Source organism: Pseudorasbora parva, chromosome 10 (assembly GCF_024679245.1).
Source record: "Pseudorasbora parva isolate DD20220531a chromosome 10, ASM2467924v1, whole genome shotgun sequence".
NCBI classification, from domain to species: Eukaryota; Metazoa; Chordata; class Actinopteri; order Cypriniformes; family Gobionidae; genus Pseudorasbora; species Pseudorasbora parva.
The window spans coordinates 9,659,662-9,675,593 of NC_090181.1; the positions used below are offsets into that span (position 1 = coordinate 9,659,662).

The 15,932-nt window shown below is 38.3% G+C and overlaps 1 protein-coding gene across 2 annotated transcripts in view; it reads left to right on the forward strand.

Annotated features, from left to right (window-relative positions):
- The window catches only part of kif26ab (kinesin family member 26Ab), a 121,563-nt gene that overhangs the window by 39,134 nt on the left and 66,497 nt on the right, over positions 1–15,932 (forward strand). For both annotated transcript variants that reach the window (XM_067455104.1, XM_067455105.1), the window contains exon 3: positions 9,132–9,605. In XM_067455104.1, the coding sequence (XP_067311205.1) occupies positions 9,132–9,605 (474 nt within the window). The remainder of the gene's footprint in view (positions 1–9,131; positions 9,606–15,932) is intronic.

Below are 15,932 nucleotides of genomic sequence, written 5' to 3' on the forward strand. Positions count from 1 at the left end.
TAAGCGATTTGTGATGTGATGTAAAAGAAAATTTGATTCATTAGACCAGGCCACCTTATTCCATTGATTTATGGTTCAGTTCTGATGCTCACGTGCCGACTGTTGGCGCTTTCAGAGGTGGACAGGGGTCAGCATGGGCATCCAGACTGTTCAGCGGCAGCCCCATACGCAACAAACTGTGATGTACTGTGTATTCTGACACTTTTCTATCAGAACCAGCATTAACTTCTTGAGCAATTTGAGCTACAGTAGCTCGTCTGTTTGATCGGACCACACGGGCCAGTCTTCGGTCCTCACGTCATCATCAATGAGCCTTTTCTTGCTTCTTTGAAATGTTCACTTGCTGCCTAATATATCCCGCACACTAACGGGTGCTGTGATGAAGAGATGGTCAGTGTTATTCACTTCACCTGTCATAATGTTATGCCTGATCGGTGTATCTTAAAATTGTGATATACCATCTCAGACTTTCAGACATTTTAACCCCTCAGAAAGCATCCAATATAATGGATAAAGGATCTGTCTCAATAACAAAAATGCACTATATATATATATATATATATATATATATATATATATATATATATATATATATATATATATATATATATATATATATAATATGCATTTTATGCATTAATATTAATGCAAAATTGAATGTAATAAAATATTTATAAAATATTAACTCAACAGTGAAATATATAACTAAAAACCGCAAGAAAAAAAGTCTATTCAGAAAAAAAAAATTGAATTATAAACTCGGAATTGCAAGATATAAGAATTGTGGGATAAAAATGCAATTCAGTTTAAAAAAAAGTATTCTGTGGTGTAAACAGGCTTGCATAGGATGCAGACAGCAAGGCAGCTTACAAGGTTTGGGAATATCGCTAAAGTCAAGCATGCCGACGAGTGCTTATAGTTTGTCTTGCAGCAATAGACTGCTTAAAGAATCTTTGGAAATAATAGTCTGTGGTTACAGCAGCCTCAATGCTGACTGGCTGCCCATCCTAAATTTGACGAGGCACTGACAGCTGGAGTGATCCATGAGGAGATGAATGGGAGGGTGACAGACAGATGGGAGACAGTATTGCGGGTTATCCAAACAATTCAGGAGAAAACTGGTTTCTTTTTCAAGCCCCAGTGAACAGGAAAAGCCATTTAAGTTTTGTACAGTTGAGAGCGATCCATGATAGATAGGTGATTGTGACATACCTGCATTCTTTTCTGCATTGACCCTGGAGATTGAAGAGGTACATGTCTATATACTACTGCAAAAATAAAGTAAATCGACTGTGAACTACACATGAAAGGCAATTCTGGCTCACCATATGTGCATACATAGATGTTGGGAACTTTTAAAATCTTGCTAGCTAACTGAAGACAAGTTTTTTCAGACAGGATTTTTTGCTGGTCAGTAATCTGGATTAATATAACTGAATTTCTCAGAAAACATGCAAGATTAACTTGAGAACTGATCAGGTTTTCATTGCTTCAGTAAGGTTTAGTACAACTGATTTGAAAGCAGGCCAGTGTTGGAGAGGTCTTGAACTTTTGACTGTGTGCTACATAAATATTCATGCACGTTAGCTTTGATTTATGAAACCTGACACTTTTTCAAATTTATAGACATTTTAATTGATTAATTGAGATTGGAATCATATGATTTAATTTATTATGTAATTTTGGACATTTTTAAAAGGCTTTTTATCCAGCACTCAACGTAAAGTGGTTGTAACTACATTTTCTACTTATGCAACATATTTAGACAGACAGACAGACAGACAGACAGACAGACAGCTGTGATTGAACAATTACAATAAAGTATTTGTAAAAGCTGTGGAATAAGTATAGATGTATCATACACATGCAGAATACTAATAATAATGCCACTAACAGAGGATATAATCAATCAGACTGTAATGAGAGAGCGCCAACTGTGGCCTGTCACTCAGCAGACAGACAAACATCTGTGTTTCTAATGACCCTCTGTCTCATTCTCCCGTGTGTGTGTGTGTGTGTGTGTGTGTGTGTGTGTGTGTGTGTGTGTGTGTGTGTGTGTGTGTGTGTGTGTGTGTGTGTGTGTGTGTGTGTGTGTGTGTGTGTGTGATCGTCTTACTGCAGTAGCAATAAACACATGATAATAGGAGCCGAGGTTTGCTGGTTTTCACTGGTTTCACAAATGTATTTTTTTAACATGTAGTGTTTTCTTTGTAGTTTAACATTTTCTGTTCCTTTATTGGTAGACAATTTTAACCCAATATCCATCCATCCATCCATCCATCCATCCATCCATCCATCCATCCATCCATCCATCCATCCATCCATCCATCCATCCATCCATCCATCCATCCATCCATCCATTCATTCATTCATTTTCAACTTGCACCTATTGAAATGACTTATAAAATAACAGTCTAAACTATGTATAACGTAGCCTACATTATGTAGACTACCAATAAAGTTTGGGGCAGTGAGAGGTTTTTCCAATGTTTTTAAAATAATTATCGTCTGCTCACCAAGGCTACAATTTCTTTGATCAAAAATACATAAAATGTAATTTACTTATGTGATGGCAAAGCTAAAATTCTTCAGAAATCATTCTAATATGCAGATTCTGTGCTAAAGAAACGTATACATTACGTTACGTATACAAATGTATACATTTTTTTCACAAATAGAGAGTTCATATGATATAGTTATATATTGTAACAATACCACACACACACACACACACACACACACACACACACACACACACACACACACACACACACACACACACACACACACACACACACACACACATGTTGGTCTATGTGGTTTACAGGGACTCTCCATAGGCGTAATGGTTTTTATACCGTACAAACCGTATTTTCTATCCCCTTATACTGCCCCTGCCCCTAAACCTACCCATCACAGGAAACATTCTGCATTTTTACTTTCTCAAAAAAACATAATTTAGTATGTTTTTAAGGCCGTTTGAATTATGAGGACATTTGATATGTCCTCATAAACCACATTTATAGTGTAATACCAGTGTAATACCCATGTAGTTATACAAATTTGTGTCCTCATAAACCACATAAACAGGCTCACACACACACACACACACCTACCTGCCATCCCATGCTCCTGTAATTACACCCATAGAAGCCCAGAGGATCTCAGAGCTCCTGGTCTATAGCTTACATTATAACCCTGCTTAGGAATCCCTCCTGGGCTGCACTGCGTTTGGGTAGTTTGACCATAGCATGTGTGTGTGTGCGTTTGTGTAGAGGTCCATCGGGATTAGCTTTGGATGTGGTCTTTAGCTTTTTAGAGTATAGTAAATGTAATCTGTATTAATGGCCTGCTGTGAAAAGACCCAGCGCTCACCTTTTCACTACAGGGTGTGTGGCAACAGCTGTTCCTGGGAATTTCACGCAACCCGGTTTCCATCTCAGAAAGCTCCTCCCTCACACACCTGCAGCAAACGTGTCACCTTTGCCAGTTGGTAGAGGCTCAGTCAAGTCACCTTTATTTATATAGTGCTTTTCACAAAACGGATTGCTTCAAAGCATTTTTACAGTGATGAACAGGAAAACAACGCTTCAATGATGCATGAATTAATTCAATTCTGCTGTAAAGCAGCTCTAAAAAACTATAGTAAACAGTTATTCAGCTGAAATCATTTCAGTGTTGATTCATTTCGGTTCAATAGCGTGGTAAAGTTCATCAATTATTAAATAAGTTTAATTCCGCTTTAAAGCAGCTCTGCAGAAAACACAGATTTCATCATCCAGCTGAGTTCAGTTCTCATCCAATCTTGTCCGTTCAGTCAAATCAATACACTCTCAAAAAGGATGTGTTAATTAATAACACATTTTTTGTGTTATGGCTATTTTAACACATTTTGTGTAATTTTAAGTTGATCATGTGTAAAAAGAAAAAGAAAGAGAGGGAGAGAAACAACACAGTGTCTCCAACACAATATGTGTTAACTATCATCCAATCACATTGCTGCAACGTCACTCGACGCCTCAAGAAGCAAGTTCGCGGCTCTTTTTCCATTGATGGATGACTTGGATGCACACGTCAGGTATTTCGATTTATTTTTTATTAGAAATGGTCAAATATAAATATATGGTACTCATTACTGGCGAATGATGATAAAATTTGGCCCACTGTCTAAATTTTGGTGCATGAGATTTGAGGCAAAGCATGGTCCTCTAAAAAGACAAGCACAAGTTGTATGTAATTTTGTAAATATAAGCAAGACATTAGCCTACAAGAGTCAGGTTCAGACTATGTTTCATTGGAAACTGGGAAGTCCATTAACAGAAAAAATTACTGTCCCAAATGTTTTTCCAGTCATGGTTGGATCTTTGGAAAAAAATGTTCAGTTTGTTGAGAACATGAGAAACTTTGGCTATGAACTTGACACATGTAGCACTGTTCATGTTTCTCACTCTGTTGGTGTGTTCGGTCAGACTTTTCAAACTGGTTGTGTACTTGCTTTAAACTGTGACTTAAGAGAAGAGCGTCTCTTTGGTGAAGTTTTACACATAGTTCCACAATGTGAAAAAGAAATTGTTTTAGTTTTTCTAAGAGTTCTATCACAAATGTACTTTGACCCACACGTGTATGCCTATGCAGTCCAAAGAACAAATGAATACAAAGTGATTAATTTGAGCAATGCTGCTGATGTAAAACCTCTTCACATGATTTCCTACAAAGAAAACCTTTTTGTAAATCCAAGATATAAAATTATCTAAAAATGTCTTTATGAAATCCAAATGACATACGACTGTTGACTTTGTAAAAATGTAACAGTTGTTTTAATAAATATATCTTAAAAAAAAAAAAAATGCTTTATTTGTTTGCCGTTCATTATAAGTGGTCAAAAATAGCACATCTATGACACAAATTGTGTTATTTATGACACATTAGTGTGTTAAATATTTTAACACACTCCCTGTGTTAAGAACAATAACACACTGGTTGAGTTAAAAGTAACACAAAATGTGTTGTCCTTAACTAGACACATGGGTGTGTTAAGATATAACACAGGTTGTGTTGTTTTTAACACATCCATTTTAAGAGTGTAATATTGCTGAATATTAAGTATCATTAACTAAGCAATCCAGAGGTGACACAGTCAGATGTATATTTATTTATGAATACATATATGACTTTAGTGTTACAAACCTGTAAGCTTTTATAATGCAATGAATTTGTTTAATTTGATGAGACCGAAAACTAGGTTGTAAGTTTTCAAGTCAACATGTTAGGTTGATTTTCTTTCTTCTATGGAACACGAAGATATTTTCAAGAATGTTTCAACTGTTGTGTCCATACAATGAAAGCCAGTGGGGTCCAAAAAAAACAACGAGACATTTTTTCAGTATGTCATTATTTGTGTTTGGTAGAAGTCATTAAAGGTTTGGAGCGGCATGAGTGTGAGTAAATGATGACAGAATGTTCAGTATTTGGTAAACTGTCTCTTTAAGGCAAAAGAGTTTGATGCTAATCAGGCTTAAAATGAATTCTGTGTGTGTGTGTGTGTGTGTGTGTGTGTGTGTGTGTGTGTGTGTGTGTGTGTGTGTGTGTGTGTGTGTGTGTGTGTGTGTGTGTGTGTGTGTGTGTGCCCTTGTTTATATTACATTGTGATATAAGGATAGTAAAACCTGAGATTACCTACTTTGCGGGAACCAGCCAGCGGTCCCCACTTTTCAAAAGGCTTATAAATCATACAGAAGGAGTTTTTTTGAGAAAGTAAAAATGCAGCATGTTTCCTGTGATGGGTAGGTTTAGGGGCAGGGGTAGTGTAGGGGGATAGAAAAAACTCTTAAATACGGTATAAAAACCATTACGTCTATGGAGAGTCCCCACAGAGATTGTGAGCCGGACGTGTGTGTGTGTGTTCTTGTTTATATTACATTGTGGGGTCCAAATGTCCCCATAAGTATAGTAAAACCTGATGTCACCTATATTGTGATCTACACTTTTTCACAATTTAGGTGATCTCAGGTGTAGGTGTGTGTATCACCTACATTGTGATACACACCTACACTTTTCAAAAAGCTTATAAATCATACAGGATGAGTTTTCTTGATAAAGAAAAAATGCAGAATGTTTCCTCCGATGGGTAGGTTTAGGGACAGGGGCAGTTTGTGTGGATAATATATATATGACAATCTTGGCCACTGTGGTCAAATATCATCGATAAAGTTCTTTATCCATGTGTTACAATCCTATCCATCATCTTATGTTTTGTTCTCTCTTTTCACCTTCTCATTTGTCTGCTCTATCTTCATCGTCTCGCTTTCCTTTCTCTCTTTTTCACTCACATGTATCTCTGTAGCTCCTCCCCCACCCCTGTATTCTCTGTCCTTTCCCCACGCTCATATCTCATCATCATTAGTTTTAGAGACAGTCAGACTAGCGGGCTGAGGGCACACATGTAGTCATTTATCCTTCTGTTCGCTTTCAGTTCTTTAGTGCATCACTAATCAGCAGATAGGCCCCTGCATTCATCCCCAGAGCTTCATAAAAAACCAGAGCTGACTGCCAATAAAGTCACACAATGGCCAACTACAAGCCCCAAGGCCAGGGGTCTAACCCTCATCTTACCGCTTATCCTCTCTCGCTCACACTCTCTCTCTTCTCAATTTTTTATTAATTCTCTTTCTGGCACTGGTGGATGGATGAGACCATCCTAATGGCGGTACATTACACTAAACCGCAGCTAGCACATGTATGTCTTCAAGTCCATATGAAATCAGAATTCATTCCGTGTAGAGTCTTAAAGTTCCCCTATTATGCTATTTTATCTTTCTAATTTTGGGTTAGATGCTTACATGCATCCAGCACATGTTGTGTTTTCATATTTTATGTGGAAAATCCATATAAGGATGATGATTTTTATAATGTATAAACTATATATCATATCCTCCTACACTAACCATACCCCTAAACCTACCCATCACAGAAAAATGTGATATATAAGCTGTTTTCCGCATAGAGGCCAGAAATGTTCTCACAAGGACAAGGATTTTTTTGGATATTGCCATCTTTGCGGGAACATTTTGTCATTTGTAGGCGAAAATTTAAGACGAAAATGATATAGTGAACACATGCTTTTTCATGATGGTTTTGTAATGAACACTGTTGTGACTACACTGTAATGAACACTGGACTTATGACTGTAAGGCAGTGCTGATTATATTATAATATTTAAAAAAAAAAATACATTTTGAGTTCCGTTTGGATTTTACTAGATGTATAGGCTATAGCCGAAAACAATCGGCACAAATAACACTGTTGGATTTAATCTTCATGATAATGCGGTTGAAATGGAGTGAAAATTAAATGTCATTAATTCTTACAATCGTTCTTCTCACATTTATTTTCTACAGTTCTAACTTCAGTTCACGACCTCACCATCTGTGTCGCCAATTCCCTTTGTCTCCAGAATGTGTGTACGCAGCCCAAAGTTTGCTTATAGGTGCGCGCATTCTCTCGTCAAGTTTATATATTATAGATCACAACCTTTGCGTGGGAACTGGCCTACGTACGTTTTCAGCCCCGTTTTGTACGTATGCACGTTTTATAAATGAGACCCCTGGGCTCCATTCAGTCATTAATAATAATCTGGAGTGTGAGATTTTTCTCACATTAGACCAGAAGTGCGAGTGGATGTGAAAGAGTTATTACAGCATTAGAAATGAGTGCTGTGAATGAATAGTTTGCTGTAAAATTAGCATTCTGTCATCATTTACTCATCCTCATGTCATTCCAAACCTGTAGTTTCTTTCTTTTGTGAGGCACAAAAGACTAACGTCCATGAGAAGAGAAAGAGGGAGACTAAATAATGACTGAGTTTTCATTTTTAAGTGAATAATTCCTTTCAAATCCATACAAGCATGTAATTAATTTCCTATCAATTCACGTTTAACTTTTATATGTGTTTTTATAAAGACGGGTTAATCCTTTATGTTCGGTTGTAGTATCATGATACGTGATCTTGTATTGTAGCAAAAGTTACCTGCTCCGAGCACTTTATTGTGTTTGAGTGTGAGTGCACACACATAAGCCCCTGTCCATCAGGTAGACTGGCATTGTGCCCCTGGCACTGAATGGGAGATGATTATTTTCATGCTGGGTCTCTTGTCATATCTCTCCCTGCTGGGAGTCTTATCAAATGTAAATACACACTGCAATGTGCTTCATGCCTGAGCTCAGCTGTTGTTTTCTTTACACCCTACCGCCCACCGCCCGCCACACCACCCCACCCCACCCCGCCGCTCAATCCTTCCACCCACAAAACTCTCACTTTTCAGCTCTGCTTAGTTTGAAATATTATAATTACGATGAGGCTTCTGGGACAACTAGGAACATTTTATCTAAATGTCTGCAGGCTATGGCTGTACTGGTTTTGATCAGCCAAGTTCATCCAAATATACATCGTTCTGCATATTTTTAAATGACCTGCTAATAAAATGGTATTGTTATAAAAACAATGCGCATTTTTAGTATTAATGCCACTTTGAAATTATTATTTTTGACCGTGAGCATGGATAAATCTTGAAATAATTCTAATATAATAGTAATATTATAATTTTATTCTATATTCTTTGCAACATAAAATATAACATTTATATAATATTATAAAACAGAAACATTATAATAAAAATAATGTGTTGTTGCAAAAATTTCAAATTCATTTATTAGGCCTATTATTTGTATTATAAATAAATAAATAAATAAATAAATAAATAAATAAATAAATAAATAAATAAATAAATAAATAAATAAATAAATAAATAAATAAAATGTAAATTACATCCATTTCTCCCGATATGAATGTGTCCACTCACAGTTTTCAAACAACCCAATTTCTGGGTTTGTCCATTTTCAACCCAACTTGAGTCTTATATAATCTCTCTCTCTCTCTCTCTCTCTCTCTCTCTCTCTCTCTCTCTCTCTATATATATATATATATATATATATATATATATATATATATATATATATTACTTTTTTATTTTAAAATTTTAGAGATTTAAGCCAGAATTAATCTGGAAAAAATAATGAAAACAAGCGTCATTTCTAGCTGTTACAGCTCTTTTCTCTTCTTTTGCTCTCTGTAGGACCCTGGATTTGCTTCGTTTATCATCGACCAGCTGCAAGTGCCTGATTGGCCACTGAAAGGAGGAACTGAAGGAACGAGGTGCCAGGTGTGCGGAGCACCTGCACAGAAGCTAAAACAGCAGGCCCTTCAGACTCTCCAAGAGCGGTACCCTGGATCCAACATGCCATCCCTGCCTCCCAACACCTTCTCTGGGCATCCCACCAGGCTGACGACTCACAACGTGGTCACTCTTTCCTCCAGACCTACCAAATCGAGGATACCTCACCCAGCGCACAGTGTCCTGCCTGTGGGGGAGCGGCAACGTGAGTTGGGCTGGTCTCAGGGCCCGTCTCCCAGCGCCGGTGCACTAAAACCCATGGGAGGAAGACCTCTGACGGGCACCATCAGTTCAGTCACCATTCAAGCCCAGCAGTATTTAGAGGGCATGTGGAGCATCTCGCGCGTCAATAACTTCTTGCCTCAGCCAAACCCGGTATGCAACCTTCCATTTCTCTCACAAAGATCTTTTGCGAGTAACACTTTAGTTTAGGGTCCAATTCTCACTATTAACTAGTTGCTTATTAGCATGCACAAGACTAGGATGTTGGCTATGTATTAGTACTTATAAAACCATGTATGAATGCCACATTCTGCATTGCCATATTCTACCTCCCTTAATCTTACCCAATACCTAAACTTAACAACTACCTTACTAACTATTATAAGCAGTAATTAGGATTTTATGAAGGCAAATTTTGTAGTTAATACTTAGTTGATTGTAGAGTTTGACCATAATCTAAATTGAGACCTCTTTTGTTTATGCATTTAATGAACTGGTAATCATTGATCTGATGCATCTGATCACATTTACTACTATACTAAAAAACAAACTCCTAATGTGTTCCATTTATACGTGACCATGTGTATCCCCTGCAAATGGTTCATCAACCACAGTAGGAGTAGTGTAGGAGTCATTTAGATGCACTTTTACATCTTCCCAAGTCAAATGGGCTTCTGTTATTCTCATACAATGGTTGATGGGTATGGAAAGTTCCCTTTAAAGGGCTTTTTGAAGCATGATTATTTCAAAGTCCTCAGCATGGCATCAGCTATAACTCATCCAGTTATTTGAGCTGCAGCTGTCTGATTGAATCGCAGTCCAAAACACCTGCGTAACTGAATCACATTAGACATGGAGAGTATGCTTGAAACATAATGCACTAGGACTGTGTTAATATTTTATGCGGTCTCATTTACGGATTTGTACATCTCTAGTGCAGTTTCACATTGTCAGTGCACCTGTTGATTTATGGAAATGAGTATCACGTTGTTAATGAATGTAGAAGGGATCGGTATTGCTGTTCCAGTTACACTTTACAATGAGGTTTACAATGAGTATGCACTACTATTTAAAAGTTTGGGATCAGTAAGATTAAAAAAAAACAAGAAATTCATAGTTTTCCATGAAGTCCAGCAATGGCAAAAACTGCCTTCTAAAAATCTGCATCTGTAGAAACACTTTAGAACAACTTGTCAGATAAGTCAACTTGTCACTTTAGAACAACTAACAGATAGTTTGTGACGTCAGAAACACCATCTATTTTGAACTGTGTTTTTGAGAGTCTTTGGTTCACTGGACTTATGACTTTGCACATGGCTTGTCTTAAATCATATTAGAAACACCACATACACATATAAACAACATTAAAACAAATATTTTCACCATTAAAAAAAAAAAAGTATATTAAAATGTGTTTTATTGTAATAATTGTTCATAATATTACTGTTTTAACTGTTTTTTTGACTTGGTGAGCATATAAATGTGTAGTGTGTATAAACCGATTAGGCATAACATTATGACCACTGCCAGGTGAAGTGAATAACACTGATTATCTTCATCATGGCACCTATTAGTGGTTGGGATATATTAGGCTGCAAGTGAACATTTTTTCCTCAAAGTCAATGTGTTAGAAGCAGGAAAAAATGGGCATGCGTATGGATTTGAACGAGTTTTGGGCCCAATTGTGATGGCTAGACGACTGTCAGAGCATCCCCAAATCTGCAGCTCCTGTTGGGTGTTCCCGGTCTGCAGTGGTCAGTATCTATCAAAAGCGCTCCAAGGAGGGAACATTGGTGAACTGGTGACAGGGTCATGGGCGGTGTGGTTCAATCAAACATTGTTGCAACAATTGCATAAGAATTGTTGCAGACCTTGTACACCCTTTCGTGGAAGCGGTATTCCCTAGTGGCTGTGTCCTCTTTCAGCAGGATAATGTGCTGTGCCACAAATCAAAATGGTTCAGGAATGATTTGAGGAACACAATGAGTTGGAGGTGTTGACTTGGCCTCCAAATTCTCTAGAGCTCAATCCAATCGAGGATCTGTGGGATGTACCGAACAAACAAGTCCAATCCATGGAGGCTCTATCTTGCATCTTACAGGACTTAAAGGATACCACAGCACACATTTAGGGGACTAGTAAAGTCCATGCCTTGACGGGTCAAGGCTGTTTTGGCAGCAAAAGGGGGACCAACACAATATTAGGAAGGTGGTCATAATGAAATGCCTGATCTGTGTATACAGCAATTAAAATAAAAGCAAGTATTTATTGTTGACTGGTGACAATCTCATAATGTGTTGCTTGATTATAATCCGTCTGATATATTGCCCTCAGCCATATATCGACCAATCGCCAGAATGCAGGTTTGGCAGATTGAGAGTTTGAGTTCATTTTATTACTCTTGTGTTTTATTGAATGCCTGCCTTACTGCACTGTTACATTCCACAGTGGACTGCTGAAGCTGTATAAGTGTACAGCTTCAGCATGTTAAACTAAACAAAACTGACCACCACAACTATTCCTGTCTGTCTTCAAGGCTGAGCCTCTGCTCTATCAGAGCGATATCTAATTGTAATACATACCACTTCTTTTTGGTGGTGTTGATGTTGCTTTTACAATCTTTTGCAGTTGCCTCTGACAGAACCGCTTTGTTACTGTCAACAGTTACCTCTATTGACAAAGGGGGATTTACAATAGTGATGCCTGTGGATTTGCTTTTTGCGTTAATGTCAACCAGTGCTTTAAACCGAAAATGAAGCTTTTAGCTTGTGCACAGGCAAAGCAAAAAGCCTGGGATAAAATGCTGGCCATAAGCTTGAAAAACGAACAGAAGCTGTCTGCCTTGTGGTACTTACCCAAACACATGACTCGCAAATGCAGTGTGTGCATGAACGGGAATAGCTCTGAGCTCTATGCTTTCCTCTAGTTCAAAGATATGCCTTGTATAATTTGGAAAGAATCCTTCCTTTCATTAGGTTGGAGGGCTGACAATAACGCATACAGTGCGCTGGGACTTTGGCAGAGCCTTGAGCAAAGAGCTTTAACTCATCTGATTTCTGTGGGGAGAAATGACAAGCGGCAGGAGGAAAGAGGAGGAGACAAAGCCATTGAGATGGACTGAGTCTGACAGGAAGTCTTTGGAGGGGCCTTGTGTTCTGTGAAGTAGATTTTTATGTCTGTGCTAGTGGGTAAAGATACATCACTACTTTTGAAGCAGGTGCGAGTTCCTGAAAAGCATGAAGTGAAACATCAAATAGCAAGGAGCACTTTGATGCAGAATCAGGGCATTCACCATCAACACAAGATGAAGAAGTTGACAGCTGTCAAGTTTAGATTCAAACATACGCCTCAAATGCTTAGACAGACTGCATTTACTGTATTGCCAAAAGTTTTGGGACGCCTGACTTTACTTGCACATGAATTTAAATGACATCCCATTCTTAATCCGTAGGGTTTATGGAGTTAGCCCACCCTTTGCAGCTATAAGAGCTTCAACTCTTCTGGGAAGGCTTTCCACAAGGTTTAGTGTTTATGGAAAACATTTACCAATCTTCTAGAAGTGCATTTGTGAGATCAGGCACTGATGTTGGACAAAAAGTTGGACCTCTAATTCGTGCCAAAGATGTTTTATCTGGTTGAGGTCAGGATTCTGTGTAGGCCAGTCAAGTTCCTCCACACCAAACCCGCTCGTCCATGTCTTTATGGACCTTGCTTTGTGCACTGGTGCACAGTCATGTTTGAACAAGAAGGGGTCATCTCCAAACTGTTTCCACTAAGTTGGGAGCATGAAATTGTCCAAAATGTCTTGTTATGCTGAAGCATTAAGAGTTTCTTTCACTTGAACTAAGGGGCCAAGCCCAACCCCTGAAAAACAACCCCACACCATAATCCCCCTCCTCTCCAACTTTACACTTGGCAAAATGCAATTAAGCAACTACCGTTCTCCTGGCAACTCCCAAACTAATCCATCAGATTGCCAGACAGAGAAGCGTGATTGGTCACTCCAGAGAGCAAGTCTCCACTGCTCTAGTCTAGTGGCGACGTGTTTTACACTACTACATCTGACTCTTTGCATTGCACTTCATGATGTAAGGTCCATTCCATGAAGCTCTCTACACAATGTTCTTGAGGCTAACCTGAAGGCCACATGAAGTTTAGAGGTCTGTAGCTATTGACTCAGCAGAAAGTTACCGACCTCTGCACACTGTGTGCCTCATGCGCTGACCCCGCTCTGGGATTTTACGTGGCCTTCCACTTCATGGCTGAGTTACTGTTGTTCCCAATTGCTTTGACTAACATTATAATACCATTAAGTGTTGACTGTGGATTGTCTAGTAGTTCTGTGGTAACAATAAGAGATTTTCACGTTATGATAATCGTTGAAAATTTCACAGTATAGGATATTAAACAATCAAAACTATTTTTTTTTTGGTTGAACAAATGCAATGCTTAAAAGCATTTGTTTAGTTGCATAACAAATGCATGTTTTTTTCCATATTTCATTGATAAAAAATATATAAAAAGTTTTATAATTGTTATAGATTAATTCAACAACTTATATTTATCATTAAAAATGTATATAAAAAAATCAGAAATAGCCATTATAGCTGTATATTGTTACAACCCTATCTAGTATTTTACCCTATCTATTTTGCAAATGGCAACCTATCACGGTACAACAGTTAAGTTCACAGAGCTCGTGAGAGCATTTGTAGCAGCTTCTGCATGCCTAGTGCTTGATTTTATACACCTGTGGCCATAGAAGACATCAGAATTCAATGACTTGGAGAGGTGTCCCAATACTTTTGGAAATATACCACTGCATTCCTTTTAGGTCATTTGGATTACCTAGATACCATGATGCATGGTTATGGACCATTGTAACACGTGATTAAAATATTCAAGAACCATGGTATTACCATCTGATAATACCAGTGTGCTTCCATCATAATATTTGTTTGTATAAGGGTATAAAAACACATTCAGACACACACTTAAGAAAGTGTATATAATTTTCATATTTTACACATCATAGCCACACTTCCGACATGTAGGCTGCACCAAAATCGACAGCTTAATCTTGATTCCTCTTAAGCTTGTTTTGGCCAAATTCTAAGACAGTATCGCAATAATAATTTTAAGTGAAGCCTATTCTGGAAGTGGACAATTCTGCACTGCAATGAGCACAGTGATTTGTTTTTATGCTTCTTAGAGCATTCTGTGATAAAAATAAATAATCTGATGGGTAGTCTCTTTAAAAAGAGTCGAGAGTATGTTACTGTCAGCTTTATTGCTCTTTACTCGAGCTGGCAGATAAAATTATTAGAGCATATCGAGGTGGGATTTTCCACGTGGGCTTCATATGGGCTGGAATGACCTACTGGCCTACTGGGAGCCCCAAAACAGGAATCCTTAAGCAGCATGAACAGACTGTGATCTACCTCCCTCTGAGAGAGAGAGAGAGAGAGAGAGAGAGAGAGAGAGAGAGAGAGAGAGAGAGAGAGAGAGAGAGAGAGAGAGAGAGAGAGAGAGAGAGAGAGAGAGAGAGAGAAATTATGCTGCTCCTTTTCAAAAAATGAAAGCGAAAGACAGACATTCAGAAGGAGATGTAAATAGCTGGAATTTCTGGACTCTGGTGGGGTGTTGTAGGGTGTAGGGTGTAGCATAAAGAGAATACCTGATGTTATCGAATGCTGGGAGCTCTCTACAGCTGTACTTTAATGACCCGACCTGGGGATACAGCCTGCGCACCTCGTGCTCTGTGTCTGACACTCATGAAAACAGCTTGACTGGAGGGCTTAAGTCCTCAAAAACCCATATTGGGCTTTTTGACAGCTGCTTCTGTGTGTGCGTGTGTGTGTGTCTCTCTAATGTCTGTGTTTGTGTGTCCCAAATTCGGTCTCGCTCCAACTGCGCAGCCCCTTAAACATCCTGTTGATGTGAAACCTGACACTCGTTTCTTCTTTATCTGTATGCAGGGATTACCATTCTGTCCAGATAGACACCGTTCGCTGTCAGTGGGGCGCTGTTTTGATTTATCACGGCTCATCTGAAATCAGAATGCCATGCGTTGTGATATGACTTTGTCATGTCACAGATCCAGAATGGTGTTTTTTGTGTTGATGAATGCATGAGTGCAAGTTCATCTGAGACCTTTGCAGACATAAAAACCTGGACACTGTAAAACAGCTTGCATAAAAAGTGTCAGGAACATCTTTTGTGCATATGTAGAGATTCACTGAAAACATATGTAGTTTAGAAAAATGAACATTTCCTGATATTTTACTCACCCTAATCTCACCCAAGGTGTTCATGTCTTTCTTTCTTCAGTCGAAGAGAAATTGTTTGAGGAAAACATTCCAGGATTTTTCTCCACATAATGGACTTTGACATGTCAAAATCAATGCAGTATCAAAGGGCTTCAAAGGGGGCTGCAGGATCCCAGCTGAGGAATAGGGTATTATATATATATATATATAT